At 35.7% G+C, this 24563-nt stretch overlaps 1 protein-coding gene across 1 annotated transcript in view; it reads right to left on the bottom strand.

Annotated features, from left to right (window-relative positions):
• Positions 1-24563, bottom strand: part of Nipped-A (Transcription-associated protein Nipped-A) — a 178121-nt gene that overhangs the window by 123620 nt on the left and 29938 nt on the right. Inside the window, exons 4-8 of the mRNA XM_089093494.1 lie at positions 18302-18490; positions 16761-16955; positions 8330-8496; positions 6558-6793; positions 450-654 (exon numbers count right to left, since the gene is read on the bottom strand). Coding sequence (XP_088949620.1) covers positions 450-654; positions 6558-6793; positions 8330-8496; positions 16761-16955; positions 18302-18490 — 992 coding nt within the window. The remainder of the gene's footprint in view (positions 1-449; positions 655-6557; positions 6794-8329; positions 8497-16760; positions 16956-18301; positions 18491-24563) is intronic.

Consider the following 24563-nt stretch of genomic DNA (forward strand, 5'->3'; position numbering starts at 1 on the left):
GTCTTGCTGAGGACGGCCCTTGAACATAGGGCCAAAATATTCATTCAAATTATCTCCACTGTCTTGCAAAAAGATTTCCCTATTGTTCTTCGTGCTTTTGTTGTTTGTTAAGAAAAAGGTCACATGATGCAGAAGTGTGTGCACACATTATGTATATCTAAAAAAAAAACAAAAAAAAAAACATCCCAGGTGTATAGATTCTCTGGGAGCTCCAAAATTTTTAATACTAGGAGCCACAATGGGTGTAATTATTTTCTCAGAGCTTCAACTGAGAATATTTGTCACGTTCATCTATTTTAGCTTTATCGGGGGGTGGGAGGTGGTAGTGAATACCAAACTCATTAAGTTAAATTGGTTAATTTTGGGAAGGCTGACACTCTGACAAAACAAACACAAAATAATACTAAATTCTGCCCTTAAAAATGAAGCCGAGATTAGCCTAATCTTACTTCAGTGGAAGTGTGTCATCGTGTACATTCCTGGAGAATAAGTAAACAGCTCTTGACAGATCAGCTAAAGGTAGTTGATTTCTGACATGATGAACAAGATCAGCGACAGTGCTATAAGCCAATGGCCGTAGAGTTTCGTTGGCTGTCCATCCTCTTCCAAGTAAAAGATTTTCGTCAAACAGGCGTTCCATAAATGGCACAAATTCTAGAAGCAGAATCAATCATTTATTCAAACAATAAAAAATAGAGCATGTAGTGTAATTCTTATAGGTCAACCTCGGTTTCATCTGCTTGCGTATATTACAAGAATTGCTTAACAGATACAATGCAAATATCACAAGCTCAACTCCTGACAATCAATGCTGCTCCCGCTGCTATCACCTATTCCTGACAACTAATGCTGCTTCAACCATGGTTTCAGCCTGGTACGTGTACATACGGAACTTGTAACGGCTTTGGTGGAAGCTGAGAATAATGCTGACGTTTTAGTATTGGTCATTCACGATGTACCTCATGCTTTCAACACAGCGTCTATCCCTTTCGCATAGTGCAGAAAGATAGGCAGACAAGGATTGTAATTTATTTATGTTTAAAAGTATGTATCCGAGCCTACATGTTGCTGTAGAACGACCTATTCATGAAAGAACCTGTAAAACGATCTGGATTTTATCCAGTATATACTGTCATATCTCGAACAGGGTTCTCAATAAGGATACTAGATCGTCAGCATACCCCTGGGTATATCCTGAATGTTGTCCTAGAATTTTCAATGAGTTGGTCATAAAAATATTCCATATATATGGAGAACTTAATCCCCCTTGAGAGCACCCCTTATGAACAGTTTTGAATAATTTGACTCCCTTCAGCTCTACAATTACTTGTCAAGCTCTAAACATAGGAGAATTCCATTTCTGATTGCATGTATCAGTTCTTACTTCTTCCACAGCTGCCTCAACGGATTCGAAAGTGGCAGCATGAACTGCCACTTCTATATCTAGGAATATTCCCAGCGCATACACACTACATTCAAAAGCTTGCTCAATTTGCCAAAATAATTGGTGTATTGTAGCTTCCGTTGAGCTTCCTATCTTAAGCCCCATTTGCAAACAAACACACTTAAATACAGTAGGGAAAATTTTTCTCAAGACAGCGGAATTCAAAACAGTGGATATTTCGACCCTATGTCCAAGGGCCGTCTTCAGCACAACACCAACAAAAGCATGTATATAAAGAAACTTACATTAAAATGCCAACTTTGAAACTAAAAATGTTTTTAAAAAACTTTTAAAACACCCCTAGCGCCATTACTTCAACGAAGTTCAACCACGACTGATAAATAAAATGATGCGAAATGATTAAATTCTTTCAAACAAAATAAAATAATTAAATACAAGCTTTCAAATCTAATCTTGCTTTTTTGGCAGCAAGCCTTAAAGGTCTTTTCGTCATCGCTAATTAAGCCCCATTTGTTTTTCTGAAATCATATTTCTGGTCCCTGGACTACTAATCAGGTACCAATGAAACAGTCGCTTCATCGCTTTCCACAGAAAAGATCTTAAAGTAACCAACACGAAATGAATGCTGTAAGTGTGACGTCAGTTAAAGCGGATACGCCCCTTCCAAGTGTGATGAATAATAACACTAACATAGCTGCAAGAGATGAAAATAATGTGATTCCGATTGACAAGTTACAGGAAGAGGTCTTACATATCATTTTTTAGAAAATAATCAAGCCACCATATAAAAGAGAGTGTTGGTTCTTTCGGAATGGTTTTTGCAAGAGAGGAGCTAGTTGCAAATTTGCTCAGGAAAATAAAGTGACTCCGGTAAACAAAAATACAGTTCGACCTCGCCCTGAACAGCCCAAGTCAAAAGAGGTGTGTAAGTTTTTCGAAAAAGGAGCATGTAAATTTGGTATTCACTGCCGGTTCCTACATCTATGTTATAATTTCCTTGCTAAGTCATGTAGTAGTATTGAATGTGTCCTTGATCATATAGAGATGTGCCCTCGTTTGCTAGATGCTAAGATGAAAATTGCAGACTAGCGCATTTTAACCGTACTGACCCAAGCTCATCAAAAAACGCCCACCTTCGACGACGCGAACAGCAGAAAATCCAAAACAAACCCTCTTGGGGATGTAGGAAAGAGAGGACACTCTTGGGTTCAAACGCAGGCCCACCTTCCTGGGGAATCCAGCAACCATTTTCAGTACACCACCCCTCCTATGACACATCTCAGAAGCCTCTTAGACCCCCTCCCTCCTCCTCCCCCACCTATCCATTTTCATCAACAGCCAATCAACAACCAGCCCCGTCCCTATTCTATTCCCCTCCTCTTTACCCCTTTCCCTGCAGAATGAAAAAATTGTTGGTGACTTCAGTTTAAATAATCCTGTTGCTTCTCCAGTCGCGATAGGGGGCAAGAGATTCCAAAATAAACCTTTTTCCCGGGAGTTTCACGACAAACGTTACGCATTTCCTTCTTTCCTTTACAGCAACAACGAAAGTTTAAATCTAGAGAAATTTACTGAACTTCAGACGACGGCTCAAATAATTGGCTCTTCCGTTATCTGTGTTTCCGAGGTCCACCAGCAAGATCTTAATTTATTGAGGGTTCCTAACTTTTCTTCTTTTATTAAACTTCGGCATTTTAAACCTCAGCTTTTAAATTCGCATTTCTTTGGAGATATTGAATAAACTATTTGAGTTAGAGCCCACGCAACGTGACTCCCTAAGCCGTTCTCTGCCGTAGCAGCGTGCATTTTCTGTTATTCACCTGGTCTGCCAGCTGCAGCAAGAAAAACTTTTTGGGAGAAGCTGCAGGAATCGACAAAAAACATCCAGAGAATTCACCCATATTTTGGAGTAGTAATGCTAGGAGATGCTAACGAACTCGATAGCAAATCGCTGGCCAGGTCACTTAACCTTAAAACTCTAGTCGATTTCCCAACAACCAAGTAAACTAGTAACCAAGTAACCAAGTTGATTACCATAATCCAAGTAAACTAGCCCAACTTGGTGGAAGTTATCATTATATGTTACAGTGGAACCCCTTGGAAAAAGTAAAAATTAAATATTCAGTAACCGAAGTTACTTCAAGGCTGATCACTGACCATGGTCTGCTGCAATTCGGTGACTGGATAACGGGAGAAAACTGGGTCGCGGTCTCTTCAGCTAAACACTTGAATTCCCAAGTAGAAGAATTCCATAATAAGGTAAATTCAAAATTTCTCGAGTGCTTTCCCGAACGTAAGACTAAATTATGTGCTAGTGATAAACCATACGTAAATTCAAAAATAAAACAACTGATAAAACATAGATTGCACCTAATACGAAAAGGTCAAAAGAACCAAGCAAAACAGTTGGCAAACCAAATAAAAGGGAAAATCAAAAAGGCACAAGCAAATTACTATGAAAATGAAGTTGACCATCTTTTGGGGTCCAAGCCGTCGCAGTTTTTCAGTTAAGTAAAAAGTCTGACTGGCAAAAGTTCTCAACCAGTTGACTTCATGAAGGAGAAGCCTCTAGAGAAAACTGCGAATGATTTATAATGCCCATTTTGCTTCAATTGTGCAGTCTTACTCCCCTCTTTCACCCGAGGATCCTCCAGTAAATTTAACTACTCCTTTCGATGATAATTTAATTGTTGATATTTCATCGGCAATTATAATCCGTAAACTCTCTTCGTTAAAAAGAACTTCCGTTGCCCCTTTTGACATTCCAGTTGCTCTCATTAAAGCATTTGCTAAAGAATTATCATTTCCCCTTCAGAAAATTTTCAATAATACAAAAAAACAGGATATTTTCCAAAGAAATGGAAGAAAGGGTTTATTACTCCCATTCCAAAGAAAGGAGCAGCTAATGATGTGTCCGGCCGATCACAGTTACGTCAGTTTTTAGCAGAATATGCGAAAGCTTTGTTGCCGCATGGCTGAAAAAATATCTTCTGAAAGTAACTGATCGAAAGCAATTTGATAACATCCCTAAGTGTTCAACAGTTCATTACCTCGTTAATTTAATTGATTTTATTTTAAAACACCTGGATGAACCTGGAAAATGGATAAATTTAATTGCAATTGATTTCACAAAAGCATTTGACCTTGTTGATCACAAAACCATTTTAGAAAAAATGGCGGAAAAAAATGTACCCAGCTTTATTATTAAAATCATCAAGAGCTTCTGAACAAAGAGAGAGCCAACTGTGAAGTATAAAAACCAATTTTACACTTCTCTGCCAGTTTTTTGTGGAATTCCACAAGGAACTGTGATCGGGCTGCTGGGCTTCTTCCTCATGATAAATGAAATTGCTGCTGAGCTGGAGGACAGATGGAAATACGTTGACGACTTGTCCTTACGGAAATCATATCTAAGGATTCGAAGAGCAATGCTGCTGGTTTCATCGACCAGATTACCTCAGAGGCGGCTGAACTAAAAATGGTCGTGAATAAAGACAAATGCTCGGTCACGACATTTTCTTTTCTTCAGAATGCTCAACCGTCTTTCGAACCTCCTATCGCTTCCGAGATAATAAGCCATAAAATAACTTTACTTGGTGTGGTGATTTCTTTCGACCTCTCATGGCGGGAGAATACAAAGACAATTGTAAAAAAAGCTAACGGCGTAATCCAAATGCTAAAAACACTGAAAAAATTTCGAGTTCCTAAGGACAAGCTGAAACTAATATTTTATACTTTCATCCGCCCCTTAGTTGAATATGCTTGTCCGGTTTGGCACTTTGCCCTTACCGAGGATGAAACTGATGAAATAGAACGAGTTCAGAAGAGATCACTGCAAATCATTTATGGCAGTTCTCTTCTACCTTACTCCTTTTACCTCAAAGAATTTAAACTTGAATCCCTTTCTTCCCGCCGAGAATAATTATGCCAAAGATTTGGCTCCTCCCTTCTTCAACATCCCATCTACCGATCATTCCTTCCCCCACCATTTGTCCCTATAAGAACTCGTCCCTCCATGGAAGTGGCTGAGAAGCTTCCGAAACTAACCACAGTCCACTGTAACACAATGCACTACAGTAAAAGCTTTGTGCCAAGCTTTGTGAAATATTATAATGATCTCTAGTGTTTTTTGTTTTTTAGTTTATTTTATCCTGACGAAGTTTTATCAGACAATTTTATTCTCAATCTCTAGTGCTTTTATCCTTTAGTTTATTTATCCTGACGAAGTTTTATCAGAAAACTTTATTTTGCTAATTATGACTAAGAGACATCCTATTTGGGCTTTGCCCACGAGAGTTATGTCTTGTTTTTGAATTAAATAAATTTGAATTAATTATTGTATATAACCGAGGGTTTGCATACACATTCCTCTTCTTCAAAATAATCAAAAGCTATCTGGTGAGCTTGAACCAGGCAGTCAACCCACTAAGATTTAATGTGCAATTCTTAATGGTCCCTCTAAAAACATCAAGCTAATCAAAAGTACTTAAAAATCTGTGGGCTAAGGAACAAATTTTAATTGCACTTCCGAATTTAGGGTGAAAACTGTTTTTGGTATTACCTGCTTTAGTTTTTGAGCCTAAACAAGAAATTCAGCTTTGTTCCTTTCCATTTTTCTTTTCTTGTTATGACTCTGTATCAACAATGACAATTCCTGGGAGACAATCTTGAAGGAAGTTTACCGAACTGCATTTAAAAATCTCAGCAAATTTTAAACATCGACCAGGTTCAGATTTCAACAATTTAAAACTGTTTGCAATATTATTTTTCGTCAGAATAGAATATTTTTAGACTCTGTAGACTTTATTTTTTTTAATTTTATATTATATATTGAATTTTAGAAGATAATAAGTTGAATTAAGATTTATGTTCAAATCCCGTGTTTTAGTTTTATATAAACTATAATTCTAGTTTTGGCGGTTACATGCAATTTTAAACATGTTCGAAAAACACTCGATGGAAAATCCACTTTCAACATTGATTAATCTTTGACGTGGAGCAACGCCACATAAACATTATATGCCAAAAAAAACTATATGGCACTGCTTACGAACTTGTTTTCATAAGCACTGGCTAGTGTTTTATGTTTAATTAACCAGAATAGGAAGATAACGATCGTGTAATATCTATGCTCGAGAAAAGGTGTACTTACTGACTTTGAGATCCGTAGCCAATATATGCCTAGCGGCAATGAGTAGCTCCTTTCTCAGGTGAGCAACCTCCATAGGACATAGAGCTAACAAACTTAGCACTCCCTTTACCATTGCATTAGCCTGTTGAGCAATCTGTTCTTGATAGTACTTGATAATGTAAGCCAAAAACGCCAAAGTTTTTATTTGAGCCCCCATAAAATCCACAAATATTTCTTTTTGAAAAGACGGCGAATTCCTAAAAAAAGCATATATATATATATAAATGACAGTAAAGATTAAAAACTAATTATGAAGGTCCGTATGCCTAAGTGGCATATGGATTTTTCAAAACCCTAGTTTTTTATAAGTATTATTGATAATAATTCAAGACAAATTATCAATTGGAAGACACAAGTTATAAAAGAAATCGACTTATTGAAGGTCTAAGGAACAATTTAAGGTAGGCCTACAATTAAAAAAAACAATTCTATAAGCTTATTAAAAGAAAAAACCCACCGAATCAGAGGCTAAACAACAAGGTTTTTGCAAATATATGCTGGTTAAAATTGCACTTGTTATTTGTTGTAATACAAAGTACAACAGTCGTACTTTGTGAACAATTACCCTTGAAAACATTTCGTAAAATTCAGGGTTAACCAGCACAGACGAGTATACACTGAAAAGCCAGGAAATGCATAAATGCATTTATTGAAACGTAATGTAAAAGCAATTAAACAAATATTATTAAATGTTAACGATGCAATGTAATTCAAATAATGTAATCACTGCAATGTTGTGATTAATGATTAATTACGAATAAAATTAGTGAAATATAAATGGTGAAATTGATGATATAATTGCGTAGTGAATAAAGGCTACGAGGTAGACTTACCAGTGTGGTCCAAACTTACCACTGAATAAAGGCTACGAGGTAGATTTACCAGTGTGATCCAAACTTACCACTGAATAAAGGCTACGAGGTAGATTTACCAGTGTGATCCAAACTTACCACTGTGTCTATACAACCACGAAAAGTTAAGGGATGCAAAGTTTCATGTAAGCCTTATCTCAATGATTTTATGATTTCTTCACAAAACTAAAACACAACACTACCATGCTTAGCATAAACAAAACCCAGACTCAAACAATCTACAGTTTAACGAAGCTATATATTGTGCATGTCTAATGAACATATCGCGCTGTTACGTCAAAACGTCGTCGTTGACATTTTCACACTTTTGGGATAACTGCAAGACCATTTGCTGAACTGGTCTCAAAGGGAGAAACAGCAGGGTAATGTAGATAAAGGAGGACCGAAGCCCAATCGAACATAAATAGCCCCGATGAACCCCCATTTTAAAAGTGCTCAGCAAACGGTTTTTGAAATTTTCATGACTATGAAAATGACCAATAAGAGATTTAAATGCAAAAGCGACGATATAAATCCTAATTCTACTACTAATTAATTACTTTTAGTTGTAGTAATTAATTCTAAAATATGTATAAGCAAGGTACAGCTTTTCTATTTAGGGATACGGTCACTTGGTTTTATTTCACACACAATATAAACAAATCTATACATCTTTTATGCAAATAGTAAGAAAGGTATTTACTATTTGACAGTTTTTTCAAGACACATTATACGAAATCCGAAATTAAATAGAGCCATGTCAAAATGAGTTTTTTACATATTTAAAACAGCATTATAGCCTAACATGTGAGAAAAAAAAAAAATCCAAAACACCGTGTTCGTTAAGGTGTCTGATTAAACATTAAGTAAAATTGAACAAACCTCATCTGCTGCGAGGGTGCCATTGTAATCGTGTTCATTATAAGGGGAATAAATTCTGCAACATCATTGTGAATATTGACCTTGTACAGCTGATACATTAAAACAACAATGATAGGAAGTTCCTGAAGCACTTTTAATGACATTGTGGCACGAGGTAGAACATTATACTAAAATAAAACGGAATCAATTATAACGAAACAACACAGAATTGCAGCAAATAAAAATAATGACAAAAAAGTCTCCGAATAGAATAGAATATGTTTATCCATTACAATAGCTTTAAGCTAACGTGAGCATGTCATTATGAAGAAAAAGAAAAGTATAGGGGCCACAAAAATTAAAGAACCAAGTAAAATTGGAGAAAATTATTTTACTTTTCATTATAAAACATTTATTATTAATTAGCATGTGAATATCGTGAGCTTTTTTTTACCAGACAGACCTAATTTTCTACCCTTTTTTGTTGTTTAAAAATGTATATGTTCAGGTCAAAAATGACTATCTACTCTCAATTCATATAACATATTTTAAAGGAGAATCATAAATTCTCGTGTTTATTTAGTCAGTACTTTGAGGCCAGTTCAGCACCAAATAGGTTAAATAATAATAAAGAAATAATATAGCTTATATGTGTGATGAATAATATAAATCAAATGACGTGAAACTATTCAACTGTTTTACTAAGGAATAAGGCGGATTAACATCTCTAGACACATAGCACACAAAAATATGTAACATGAAAAAAAAAAAATGATATATCTTTTATACTAAGCACAGCATCTTATTCAAAGACATGCAAATCATTAAGTGAATAACTGCAATCACAAGCAGGGTTGCCACCGAGGTTACGTTCGTACTGTTTTTGGTACGTTTTACGTTACGGTCCTAAAAACGTTACATTTTTGTTACGTTTTTGAATTTATGGTACGCTTTTAATTAATGAACAAGTTTCTTTTCTGAGTAATGTATTTTTCCCCCTGTGAGAAAATCCGCTGTTCCCATTTTAATTACACTGACATGAGTATCGACATTCTTTCACAACTCGGTCATTTAGTCTTTTTAAACAATCACTGGACTATTCTACTGAGAATATACCAGATTCCCATACTAAGTTAAGAACATTCTCTCTCATGATGAGATTATGATTCGCTTAGAGACAAGTGACAAAATTCAGTTAGTCAAATAGTCACCAACTTTCATCAGTTGTTGGTTTTGAACTTGAATCTTGTTCCGTAAGCAGTCATACTGAAATTATATTGAGAAGAATTATATTTTCTTTATAATTTCTTTTTAAATATGTGATTATATATGTATTATTCTTCGGGTAACAACACTAAAAACCTCACCCCCCCCCAACGCCGGACCCCGAATTTCTTTGCGGCACGGTGTGGTCAAACTGATTTTTTTTCGGGGGGGGGGGGGGTACACAAAAAAAAACACAAAAAGCGAAAAAAAAATTTTTTTTTTATAACAGATTTTGTTTATTTTTTTAAATTTTAAAAAAATATTCAGGAGGGTGAACCCCCCTCCCCCCTCGCGGTCCGGAGGTGTCTCCCCCCTTCGGTTGGGGTTACCCGACTCTCTGATTATCTCCACCAGTTGGTGGCTGACGATGGGATTCTGAACGGCTTATATTAACAGAATATATGAAGCTGTAAAAATGAGCCATTTTTTTGTTTATAACCAAGGCTATATCTACGCGTTCAGGTGGGGTTGGGTTAGTTAAGTCGGAATTTTTGATTTCATACTAGAGTTTTTCCAAGTATCTTGGTCACTTTTTTGGCCCTATACACCCCCCCCATTCTGAGGTCCCATGCATAGCTGTATAAATAAATTTCATCGTTGTGTCGAGTCTTGTGGTGACATCCTTACTTGTAATATTCTTTCATGTTCTTTATGTTGTAAAGTAATAATTTGAGTAGTTAATTTCTTTCAATATATTCCTAGGACTAAATCAAGGACCATCAGGGGGTGGGTGTATTTTCAAAAGGGGCCATGATATTTGGAAATACTATAACATAAAGAATTTGATGGTCCTGCTTTTGTGTGTTTAGCGTGTTTTTTTTGTTTTTTTCAGAAAAGGACAATCACTAAATATTTGGCTTTAGAAAAAGACAACTGAACTAGTGACCATTTTTATGAAGAAGATAAACAGTCTTGTATCTGTTAGGGTAGACTTAAAGTTTAATTAAAAACTGATTCATAGGGACCACTTAGGTTGAGCTGGGGCCCCAGCCTCCAAAAAAATTAAATATCTTTGACTTTATAGGCAGTTCTGTATTAAATTTTATGGTTTTTATTAACCCCCCTATTTTTTTTAATTAAATCATTTGCAGTTCGATTTTATTAACTCAATGATCTTTTTGTTCCGTCTGTCATCTATCTCTTTGTGTCACAATTTTTTTAATTTGTTAACTATTTTTCAACCACTCCCAAATGTTCAGTTAATTCCCACTTTTATCAGTGTAGCACAACGGTAAGAGCCCCTCCTAAGGCTCTGCTAACTTAGGTTATCAACCACACAGTTAAACCTCAAGAATTTTAGCCTAAGACTGTTTTGATGGGTTTCATAAGTCCCGGCACGTACAAAGAATTTTTAGGGGAGGAGGTAAAAAAAACAAACAAAAAAATAAACTCATTTTCAAAATGAACTAAAAAGCAGATAATTTTTTTTTCTCAATAATATATGAATATAAATGAACACGAGGGGCACAAAAAGTGCTGGGTTTTACATAACATAAACTCCAAATTAATCTAGGTTTTAATTGCATAAACGATAAAAGTCGATGAATAGAGGAAAACAAGTAAACAAAAATCAACTTATACAAAAACGACTTGAATTTTTTTCCTTAATGTTAACTTTTGTTTATATACTATGAAGAAAAAATATTTTAATATTTTTTATTTTACAATTACAAAAAAAAAATATTTTGTCTAATACAAGATTAAAACCTAAGTGATCACAAACTCAGGAGGTGCTCTTACCGTTTTGCTATACTGATAAAAGTGGGAAGTAACTAATCATTTGTATGTTGTTCAAAAATAATTCACAAGTTAAAAAAATTATGTCACAAAGACATATAAACGCAGTTAGAAATAATCTTCTTTTATTTATTGTTTTCTTTTTGTTGTGAGTTATGATTCAAATTACAAAAAGAAAAAAGGCATTTTATGTAAAATAACTGCTGTTTCATATAGGAACTGAAGACAACGATTGAAATATTTTTTGTTCGATAAAGTAAAAACAAAACAAAAATTCTGTCACTCAGAATTCCTCAAATCTTCATGTTGAAGTGATGCGAATTTAAGGCTGGAGGAAGTGAGACTGAGACCGAGCCAATCTAAAAAATTAGACGGGAAGGGAGCGATTAAAATAATTTTTTGGGTATTTTTAAGAAGTTGGATTTATTAAGATCGGTTTTTATTGAAATTTGACAATAAAAAAAAATTTTGTTGGTTATCTTGTTTTCTAAAAAACTTAAAATTGTCCTTTTTTCATTGATTTGCCTTTTATCTTGTAAGTATTTCATCAACTTTTGGTTCAAGACACCAATAAGGGCTAATAAAAGCAACAACAACAAACTAAGAAAAATAGTAGCCTGAGGCTATATACACGAATCAAACAGAGGAAGGGGAGGTGTCTTTTTGTTTTGGAGGTAAACCGGAAGCACAAGTTGCAGTTGAATAAATAGGAATTTCTTAAAGGTAAAGAAGCATAAATTGTTATTATTGTATATTTTTAGTTCGGTAGAGGACATAAGCCAAGCCTAGACCGGTGTCAAAAACTGAATGGTATAAAAGTAAATAAAACAGTCCAGGAAAAAAAAATGGTTTCTTAAAGACCAACGCAATCTTTAAACTTGTGTGGAATGCACTATAGTTGGGGGAACATTGAAGAGAAGAGATGTCAAGCCTTTGAATTATTGGGAGTGGGGATGCTGAAGTCAAATAAAACATGACACATCACTATTTTATCCCTAATACATCACATTATTCAAGAAAATTCGAAGGAAGTGTATGAATGTCAAACTAACTGATCATTAACGGCTTAAATCTTGTAGAAGGGAGGTCTGTATTTATCTACCCGAGCTAAAGAACTGTCACAGTATCAAAGAGAACGGGGGTCATTATTAAAGCAAGTTGCTGTTCGAATGTTATTGGTCTGAGTAACCCACCGGTATGTGGCCGTTAAAGTTCATCATTTAATACCAAAAATAGAATCAAAACAGTTTAGTTAGAAAAATTACTACTAATGTTCAAGTTTTTCAAGGTCTATTGATTCTAATCATTGCTGACCAGTATTTACTATTTAATCTTCTGAAATTCATTAAAAAAAATTTTTAACGTAATAACTAATGGTTAAGAATAGGAATTAATTTAGATATATTTAATTGGAGACTCTTTGTGTTTTAATATAATAATGTTTTTTACATTTTTGAAAATATATACGATGTTATTTTGTTTTCAAATAGACAAGAAAATTCTCTTGGTAATGTATATGCGAAAGTTTTTTGTGAAGTCAGATTCGGAATCTCTTCAATCAGCCTCATCAACGAAAACACCTATTTCTGGCCAGACAGTGCAAAAAACTGGTAGAGTGTTAGATCTGGGGCCTAGTTTAAAACTACAAGTCTGCCAGGAAGAGTCCTCGGGACATTCAACCCAAAACCCATCTACTTCACATCTATGTGCTAATGAAAAATATTTGGTTTTTAGGTGCACCCCAATCTGCGAAAGCCAAAATATGGAAATAGATAAGCAATTAAGACCATACATAACACGTCCATACAAAGAAGAAAGGTTTTCGAAAAAAAGAAAATTGGTAGTTGAAAATTGAAAGTAAAGAGAGAAGTGGTTTGAGCATGAACATCTTAAAGATTGGATTGAAAGGTGTTCTTTCAGTAAAAGCGTTGCTTACTGTAAACAATGTCAGAAAAAGTGTTTGGGGGTGTGAATCATTTGCTTAGACATACTGAAACTGTTTTTCACAAGAGAAATCACATGATCGTGCACAATCGAATTAAAGTAGTAGAGAACAATGAGCTAGTTGTAAATCATAAATCAAAAGAGCAGTTGTTGCTTAAAGATAAAGTTGTTAAGTTAGAACTGGCTCTTGCTGCATGGATAGTTTCAAGTAAACAAGAAATAAGTATTATGGACACGTTACCTAACGTCCTTAAAGCTTATATTAGTGACTCTCCAACTGTTGAACGTTTTGAGTGTGCAAGAACCAAGAACCAAGAACCAGTTTAATCAAAAATGTGATTGCTCCTTTTGCCATAGAGAAACTGAGCTTAAAAGAGTGGATTTCTCCATTTTATTCGATGAAAGTACTGACAGGACTGGATCAAAGTTCTTGGTGATTATTTGTCGTTATTTTTGCTTTGATTAAGGTGAATTAAAGGAAGAGTTTCTTGCTCCACCCGAGGGTCACGACGCCAGTGCAAATGGTTTGAAGACACTTGTTAATGAAGTAATCAATGACCAATGCATTCCTTACTTAAATATAATTGGCTTTGCTTCGGACAATGCCAGTGTAATGTTAGGCAAGCGGAACGGCCTGGCCACTTTAATTAAAAATGATTTACCCTGGCTTGCCGTAACTGGTTGAGTTTGCCACTCGTTCTCGCTCTGCTCTTCAGTCGCCTGCAAAAAATTTCCATCTGACATTCTGCAATTCAGTCACGACATCTATAATTACATTTCAGAAAGTGCAAAGCGACAAGCAGAGCTGAAAGAATTTCAGCATGTTCCATCATTTGCAGCGCATCAATTGCTCTATTCCTTTGCAACAGGATGGTTGGTGTTTGAATCAGTTGCCGACCGCTTGATTGAACAATGGGTGGCACTCACAGAGTTTTTTAAGATACCATTCTTAGAAGGAAATGACATGATTGCTGTAAGTCCCAATTTAGGTTCGGTGAATACAAAAGTTAAATTGTCTTATTTATTTCCTCTATATCCTTTAACCATTTTTAACAGACTTAATGTCCAATTTCAGAGTTTAGAAATACTAGTCCATAAATTAATTTCTAGTATTTTATACCGTATTCAAGAAATATGGTTGAATTTCAGTAACGAGAGTCAGCTAAGGCCTGAGAAATCCTATCCAATTACAACGGATTTTTTGATCCTCGAAATTTTAGGAGTATACAAGATATACATTATGGTGGAGAATTTCAACTATACGAGCTTGAAAGTATTGACAAGGATGGGGCCAAGGTGCGCCAAGTGCAAGATGTAAAAAAAAGCTGTTTAGCGTTTTATATAAAGCTACAGTCTGAGATACAATTGTAAATAAACCCAAAAGACCCTAGTTTATTAGGTCTAGTTCAAAGTCTATCTTCAAGTTTAGCGATGTCCGGGCAAGTGAAGTCAATTGTCCCTTTGTTTAAGATGTTTAAAGAATGCTTTCCTCATGTTGATCCTGAGACACTAAACACAGAGTGGAGACGTCTTCCTGGTGTAATAAGTGAGGCGAATATAGATTTTAAACTGTCTGTAGTAAAGTTCTGGAAGTGTGTTGCCAATTTAAAAGATGGAACTGACAATCCTTCCTTACAATTTTTAGCAAATTTCATTCTCACATTGACGCGTCTATCCTAGTTCAGTGCTAGAGCAGAGTGACAGTTTTCTTAGTTGAAAATTACACAGGCCATATTTTTTAATAGACTCACTCCGAAAACTGGTATTAATCTTATGCATATCAGAAAAGCAATTCCTGACCCAGGGTCTCGGGAGATCCTAGATACTCCTGTAAGGAAAGCAAGAAAGTGGAAAAAGTGAACTCCCACGTTAAGCATGTTTCCTAATTGATTTTGCTTGCTTCCCTATATAAGTTTATATTATGTTGTGTCTTATTTCTACAAAACAAGTAAATCTTAAATCAAGCCCTAAACGATTATGTGAGTTGTTTATATAAATTTTTATTATTAAAAGTACAATCTCTGAACATACGTTTCTCACAAGTATCCTAAAGAAAAAAAAAATCGCATACAAATGAGTAAAAAATAATGCACGCCGTGTCAGACATTGAGTCAATACACAATAGGCAGAATATAGCTTTCGCAGGATTTTTTTCATTTATCAGGCGTATATAGGATTTTTTTTTTAGGTTACATAATATAAATTTTATTTTTTATTTTACTTTTTATTTATTGAAAAAAAATTTTCATTAAATAGTTATATATAAAAAGTAAAAAGATAAGAAGAATCAGATCAATTTTTTATTTCATATATGTTTCTGATGCTAACTTAAAAACGTGTCCAAGTTATTAATATTTATACAGGACGAGTGATGGTGTTAAAAATTTTTAATTAAGATACATAAAAGTCATTTTTTTGAAATTGGAGGGGGGAGGAAATAGAGACAAAGAGAGGGACTACGAAAACACAGAATTTCAATAATTCGCACTAATGCTAATAATAAATACTTTTTTATATAAAACATAATACCTAAGAAGATAATTCCAAGTGGATGGTCTGGGAGCGGATTTTTCGTTTCTTTAATTTGATGAGGACGGCCCTGGGAGCTCGGGTCGAAATAGTCATTTAAAGTTACGTTACAGTGTCTTATATAAAAATGTTCCTATTGTTATGCTTTTTTTTTATGTGGGTGGATTTTTAATGATATTTCGGGAAAGTATATTTTTAAAATTATACAGGCACCAAAAGTACCCCCCCCCCCTGAAGTACCGCCTTTGATAACAAAGTTAGGGCACCCAGCCTTGAGAAGAGACTTTCCTATCAAAAGTTACGAAAAAGTTACGTTTTAAGAGTTTGGACGGTACAAAATTTTCAATATTATTTTTTTCGTTACATTTTTGCGACACTGAAGATGTGTGTTGAATATTTTTTTTTAAAGATTCAACGGATGAATTTGATGTGCAAGGTTACATATCAATTAATCCCCTTCCCGAACGAAGTAAGCACTAAGCAGTCGTTTTTTCCCTTTGAAAAATACTGGCAAAGAAGTGAAAGCTCCTCCCGAGGTAAGTGGTTCTACTTGCAGAAGAGTCACTTCCACTAAATATAACCTTACATTGAATGTAACAAATGGCCTTAGACTGTGCAGCATGAAACTCTTTTGAGTGATGTCAAAGGTTTCAGAGAACTAGCGGGAAGGGGGTCACTGTTTTATTTTTTTAGGTTACAGGGGGGGGGGGGGAGGCTACAGTGTTACGTTTTGCAACAGCTGAAAAGATAATTCTGCTGGGTAAAATAATTTTGTATTAAAAAAGAAACACAATTATCAGATAATCCTATAATGCGCGACATTATGGATCATCGGATAGCTTAATCATATAAATATAAACACGGCTTAGTAACCAAAAAACACTGCTGTTGCCAACTCGGTCACTGTTTATTCTATAAGTGACATGACCGTCTTCATGAAAATATATTAAACAAATGTGTACATAACCATACTTACGGTAGCATTTGATCCATCTTGCGTCTTGACCTCTGTCTGAACAGTTGTTATTGTGAAAATTTCATTCAGTAACGCTTCCAAATTTATTTCAGAAAGATCACGAACTTTCAACGGTGCTCTGGGCTCGAAAATCTTTGCTACGTTGGCTGGTAGGTTTCTATAAATCGATTTAACTAAGTTTAAAAAAGCTGGAATCTGAAAAGAGAGAAACAATTCTAAGTATTAACAAATGACTTACAAGGAAAAGATTTCAAACTTGTATTGCTTTTTAATTTCAAATAATCTATCATTGACCGTTCAAAGAAGATTTTAATAAACAATATGCGAAAGTCGAGGTGCCTACGCGGGTTGAAGGGCCTAGCCTCGCTCACCATCTCAGACTTTATTCCCTACAAAATTTGTTTTTTCAACTTGAGCTCTTGCTCAATTTATGACGCTTTTTTATTGGTTCGCCCTTTTATTGGTTTAAGTTGAGACATAAAACGGATCATATAGGGTAAACGAAACACATTAGTGAAAGTGCTTGAGTCTCAGAGCTTAGGGAGGTCGTTTGGGGAGGGGGAAAGGGGGTAGTTGCCCCCCCCCAATAATTTGGAGGACAAATATTATATAGCCCATGCCCCTTGACTATCCGGATATGGACCCCTCTTGCCCCCCCCCAAAAAAAATGCTGGAGATTCGCCCCTGGGAGGAAGAGAGGGAATAATGATATTTAATAGATACTTGAAATCATAACAGCATCTTTCATAGAGTCTAGAACTGATTTCCAAGACCATGGATGGTTTTATTAGAGCTCACTCATATTTTTTGTTGTTAAGCTTAAGTTATCTGTGCAAGATTTGGTATGTTATTTTTCTGCTCTTCTAAAGCTTTAACATGTCAACAAAAATGAGTTTTGCTATCTCTTTATAGATGAGAATTAGTTCTATCTATTTACCGAATTGGAATTCTGAAATTTTGTGTACAATGATTTTTAGATTGAAAATACCTTGAATAATGGTTGAAAACCATTGAAAAAAGGACAATTTTCCTATTTTTAAGCAAGTTTAGATCCTTCTCTGAATACAGTCCGAGTAATATAAACATTTCAGCTAGGTGAACGCATAGACCTGAGACTAATAAACACAAAAATGTATATGTATTTTCCTTGTAATGTAAGTTACAGTTGCAAGCTTGTCGCAAAATCGCTTGTTTCAGAGGTAACATATACCTTAGTTTGAATTCTTTTTTTTTTAATGAATGTTTTAAATTTTTCCACCTAAGAAGCAGGTAAACACCAATTTCTGTCGGACCAAGAACCTGTTTTTACTGTCAGGGACACTTTTTTTCAAGTGTGTTTGAAACCCCCAGAGTCTAGAACTGTTTCAGTGTTTCTAAACTGTTCATTCTTCAATAGCCTATATGGAAATTTGCCCCTTTTGAAGCGTGAACCAAGACTATATAAGGTAACCAAAAACGCTGCAAATACTTCACGTAAAGCAATAATTCAATACACCCAACTTAATTTATATAACCAAATTTATATAAATCAAATTTCTTACCTCATTATTATATGGCGGTCTAAACTGCTTATGCAATTCTATTATAACTCTCAAAGAAACTAGAACATTTTCTTCATTATCAATTTCAACTTCTTTGAACAACAACGACAAAAGCTGCTTAACAAAGGGCTTCATTGCATCATTCGTTGGTAGTCTATGTATTATCTCAAGGACCATCTTCCGAACTTGCTGAAAAACGATAAAAAATAGATTAAGATCTAATTCAAAAAATAAAATGAGGCGTTCTTAAACTCCGAATCTTCAAGAAAAACAAAACTATGGCCCTTGGTTTCAAGAAACACAAATTTCATTATTGCAGCACTCGTTGGTAATCTATCTATTACATCCGCGACCACCTTCCAAACTTGCTGAAAAGCAATAAGGAATGGTTTTAGATAAAATTCAAAAACCAAAAAAGGTTTTTTTTCTTTTAACGAAAATATAAAACAAAACGACTATACTATTTCGAACAATCAAGGAATCCTAAACATTTCTACTGTTTGTAAAAACGAAAATGGCAAATTACAATTTAACAAAATAGTTTTACAATTTTATCTATCTTTTGCACATTTCCATTCCTTATTATAAAGCGTGTAATTCTTTAAGCCACTGGAAAATATGCCACAATAAATACAATTCACCTTAGACTTTAGCTGTTTGTTTGCAAAATTTGTAAACATACTTAGATTCTCATAGTACAAATCCTTTCGCACAACTGCTTTGAGGATTTTCATTTAAGTTTTTATGTTTCAGTTAATAAAAAAGCGAAAACATCATCACCTAAACCACTGTGGACGATCGAACATTTGCGATTACATTTTCAAATCCGCCGTGAAATATTCTTCTAGAATTGCTTATTTTACATTTTGAACTTAAAAAAAAAAAATATTATTAAATATAATTGTTTAGGGAGACTTCCTAATACAGTTCCTTCATTAGAAAATGTTAAACTTTTCTTTACTAGCCGTTTTCACGGAAAAGATTTTTGAATGTTTTATTATGTTACAGATAAAAAAAATAAATTTCAAAACAAAATTATTATACAAAATTATGGGAACTAGAAAAAACATGACTAAATTCTAACAAGGAATAAAAGTATTGGAGTAAACTTTTTTAATGTCCTTATCTCCAAACATACAAGAAGTATTTTTTTTTATCAGAAAATATAAAAAAAATTGGCGGAAACCAGTTCTTTTTCTTTTAGTGTATCTGGGAGTATAAACAACTTTTTTTTTTCTCTTTGGTAGAACATGCAATTGATTTCCGACCTTTATACTTGCAAAATTGCTACCGCACATTTTATAACTATTCAAGTACCTTCCAAGAGAGTTTCTCATTAGCAACAGAAAAATATCACAATTTCTTTGTGCAGTATGCTATCCATCATTTTAACAATTCATTTATTACTTGACTTTTTCCTCATATCTTATTGGGTTCATCACAGTTGACATTGTACAATTAAATTAACATTATATTAAAATTATTATTATTATTATTTATTAGAAAAGCCGTCACACACAAAAAAAAGGAAAAGATGGAGCAATAAACGAAAGAAAAAATACACACTAAGCGCGAAAACAAACACTTAAAAAACCACAACAAACACATCTTAAATACTGGGTCAGTACCGACGACCAAGGATGGTTCAACATCGTCAAACAGGAATTATAAGCACGAATTTGCTTTTCCATAGCTATAATGGGGTCAGCAATGCTGAATTTTCTAACTAGATATGAGTTGCGAGTCCAAGGGGGAAAACGAAAAGATTTTATGCGAACCCGGAAGAAAACTGAACGAATTTTTGACTTGTCAGATTTTGTGAGTATTTTTCAAAACGGCGATATGTGCCGATAAGTTGGTAGAGCCACAGAGTTAAAAAGTTGCAAAAGAAGACGGCAGTTGAAGCGTAACTTATTCGTTACAAAAGAAGCATATGAAAACCCAACTCTACGTTCAATGTGACCAATTAATATTTGTCGCGTGTGCATTATTGACGAGCCAATGGGAAGACCGGGGTAGGTGATATGATCTACTGGCTTAATCCTACTATTTCCGAGAAGAATATCCCCAGGCGATGCTTGCCTCCAGTTGAAGAATGCAAGTTCAGACTTTTCAGCATTGAATTGAAGACCTAGCTTTGCATACTCAGATTGTAGCGTTGGGAAAATCCCGCTAAAGCGCTGGATAGTGCGGCTCAAATTCAGAATATCGTTTGCATAACATACGAGAGGTAAATCAAGACCGGCAAAGACGAAAGATGTGGGAACAGCTGAATGTGCATCAAGAACTCCATTATTGAAGAGTGAAGGGGAAGACACAACACCTTGACGGGTACCTTTTTCAACGTTGACAAAAATATCAGATGTTGGCACGTAGACTTGAGAGCCCTCAGCTTTAGATAATGGGTGAAGTATTAGGCAAACTTTAAGAGGAGAATACATGTCTCGGCGGGCTCTGATATATGAAGTCACTCCACGTTTTGCTGAATGGAGTAGCATAGCGGCGTGAATGAGACAATCGAACGCTTCACGAACATCGTGCCCGGCTAACACGAGAGTTTCACCTGATGCATCAGCATCGATCAATGCGTTCGCGACAACCTACAAAGCGTGGGCACAACCGAGATGTGGCTGGAACCTAAATTGGTAAGGTCGATCGCAGCATTTCGCGTTCAGATAGTAAATGAACAGAAGTTCGAAAAGCTTACAGAAGGTAGTAGCCACCGTTATAGGGAGGAACGACGAATACTGGATGACGAGTTTACCTTTCTTCGGAATTGGAGTGAGATCTCCAATCAAGAAAGAAGAAGGTACAACTCCTTGGGTAACAATCATCTGTATCAAAAGAGCAAAATGATTTACCAGCAGCTCGCTTCCATGCAGAGCGTGAAGAAGATTTCTTACGTTGTAGGCGTTGGATTGCTAGTAGAACAGAATCAACCAAAACAACAAAATTGTCGGTAAGACAACTAGACAGATATTTATCAAGCTTATCTTCATATTCGACCTGTAGGGCTGCCTCTGGCGGGGAGAATTCAGAGGAGAAGTACGAATTCCACTCGGAATCAGGAATATCTTGAGCAGATAGATTTCTTCAGAAGGAAGGTTGGAACAGAGAAGCTTACTGGGACGTCTCTTCGACTATCTGGTTCATGTGGATAGATAGTTCTCTTTCAAACTTTCTTTTGGTAGAAAGACGAATGTCAGAAACCCAGCCAGAGCGAGGACGGTCACACTGGAGCCACAACTGGTGCCAACATTTGGATTTTCTCAAAGATTCAACTAGGCTCAGATTACTGGACCAATGCTTCGTGACAACCCAACATACACGTTTAAGAGGTATAGCGGCTTTTTCTGCGCATCACAGGGCATGGCAAATTTGTGCAAGATAGATATCTAGCAACACCCGTATTTCATTTGCATCGGCTTGGGGATTTCTGATTAGCAGCTGGAACGGAACATGAATTTTGTGTAGTACAGAATTTGTAACTGTTGCGAAAAGATCACCTTGGATGTGTTTCCAACCCCTGTAAAAATTGGGCCTGAGGCTGATGTAGTTGTGTGGTGGGAGTAGACTGAGCAGAAGGACAAGAAATAGATGCAGATATCGGAATGTGGTCTGACAGTTGGAAGTCAGTAACGACAAGAACAGGTGACACTTGAAGATTCGCAGAAAAAACTACATGGTCAAGGTTCGACACGTGACTTCAATGGTGTGTGTAAGTGTAATCAAGATCTTTCGGCAAGATCCTAAGCCAATTATCAAAAATACCAGACAAAATAGAAGTACGCAATAACGAGGCGTCAGTTAAATTACACTTAAAATCTCCTATAATAATACAACACTTATCTAACTAGCGAATCTTTGAAAGGCAAGACCCTAGTTTCTCACACGCAGAAGTAAATGAAAATTCCGATCGCTCATTGCGGTATTCTGTCGGGAGATAGACATTTATAATAGCATAGGCTACTCTTCTACACGGACAGCAAGAATAAAAATACACGACCGTTTTTTTTCCCATGAATGAAAATACACGACCGGTACGAGGTCCTAACAAGCATCGCAATACCACCCGATGGGCGACCACTGGAAGCGGATCGTATAGCGGGCACCGAGTAGCTAGCAAAAATATTGTCAATTTTCAGAAGGCCTAAACTATGATTCCTCCAAAAATGTACTTGCATGCACAATACGTCAAAGTTCGAAAACAAACCTTTTATCACAGGAAGTTTGACAAAAAGTCCACCATTAATATCCCACGAAAGTACAGCTTGCGCAGTAGTAGACAGATCAATATCATAACGTGGGCTTTGCTAGTTGACTGTTGTTATTTGACACTTTACAGTGTAACAAGTATGGCCGACAACTTTACATTCTAGACAGAACATTTTTTTCCGAAAATGGAGAGGCACTGTTAGAGGTGTGATCGCACGATCCACAGCGAGAGCAGAAACCCTGATTGGAGAAATGCGAGGCCAGATGTCCAGTTTTATGACACGAGAAACAACGCTTTGGAAAATATACAATTGCTTGTGCAGAAAGCTTTTCGTAGCCAACTTTGACAGACACTTTCAAGAACTGATCCAGGTCTTTTTTCGACTCAAAGTAGACCTTGAACACTTGAGACTTTCCGCACTCTGAAACTTTCACGCAGTTTGGTACAAGAGATTTGACTTGATTCTCATCGTATTCGGTCGGTACGCGGAGAAGGGAGGCGCCACATAAATGCATCAAGTCAAAAAGGCTTTTGAAAAGTTTGAAAGAATAAGAGGACAAGTCTTAGAGCTAAAATATGATACTAGGAGCCATGGTAATGACAGTTGTTAAGTATAATTGTCAAACGTGGCCACTTCAAAAATTGAGTTAGTAAGCTAGATGTCTTCTAGAAGAAATGCCTAAAAATAGTTTTAGGTACTCATCTGAATGATAAACAATAAGCAGTATTAAACATGTGGTTAGATCCCAAAGTCTAGGGCTTTAATGAAGAAAAAGTTAGGATAGATACATTACATTTTAAGGACGAAGATGATAGGTTTTCGAAAATCATGCTTTTTAGAATCCTCTTTGCACAAACAAAAACATGGACGTGCTCAGAACGGATGGGAAGAGATTCTAAGAAAACATTGAAAGATGCGGGAACTTAGGGAGATATCGAGAGGAATAGGAACGGCTACAACTATCTTTGCTAATGAGTTTTCAGCAGTAGAAATAGCAGCAATACAAATACAAATATTTATGCAACATCTTCAAATTTCAGCATCAGCTTCAAATTTCTTCTCAGCACGATTTAGTTCACGATAATCACGTTTGAAGAACAATTAAAAAGTACAATTCTATTAAGAGGTAAGATTGCTTTTCTAACTTAATAAACATTTTGAAATCAGCCAGGTTTCCTGGTTCTTGACTATTACAACTCGCTCTTAATCATTTTACTAGTAAAAAGCACTTGTCACTGCTTGTATCCGCTCGCTCCACAGCCCGGGCCTTTGGTCCTTAAAAACGAGACTTCACCTCACACGGGCAGTACCTCACCTCACACGGGCAGTACCTAATCTCGCACGAGCAGACCTCTACCACTGGCATGGCATCATTCCAAGTCGAGTTATTATATTTTCTTTTCACGTGCAAGGTGGTGGGCGGTATATTCCCCCCCTCCCATAATAGCAAAATGCATAGTATCTAAAATGGTAAGACCTTGAGGCCTTTAAATCTCATTCCCCGAAAAGTGTACAGATGTTTCAGGGGCCGGGTCAGGAGAAAGTGGTTAACCATTCCCTTTGCAGAATAGCCTCCGCCACAAGATTGTCTTGTATTTATTCAAATGTACTTTTTTGGTTGAGCAAGATAACTATTATTTTAAATTGCTTGACTCTTCTTTACAAAGATATTTAGACGATGTCTTAACTCTTCTCTTACTAGGTTGCTAGCTACTGCAACAACCCGGATTAATAAGAAGCCTTGTATTTTCAGATTAAGCTGGGAGTGCTAAGAGCTCATTAACGCCCTTTTTGTCACATACTTGCGCTGGACTGCGGTATAAATTAAGTTTAGCCCGGACTCCAGGGTTAAACTTGAAGTTTCGCTTTATGTTGTTTTTTTTTTTTTCGTTCCTAGCCATTGTGCTATCAAAGAGCTTACTAGAAGTCATGAGAGTTCCACTACTTTTCTGCAGTACATAATACTAACCAAGAGGCCAGATTTTATTTTTACAGCGCTAAAAATAATGGAGCTTATTAATGCCAAACATTAAAAGGCTCCAATT

Source organism: Artemia sp. Qi Xiang Cuo, chromosome 8, assembly GCF_049724085.1.
Source record: "Artemia sp. Qi Xiang Cuo chromosome 8, ASM4972408v1, whole genome shotgun sequence".
In the NCBI taxonomy this organism is placed as follows: domain Eukaryota; kingdom Metazoa; phylum Arthropoda; class Branchiopoda; order Anostraca; family Artemiidae; genus Artemia; species Artemia sp. Qi Xiang Cuo.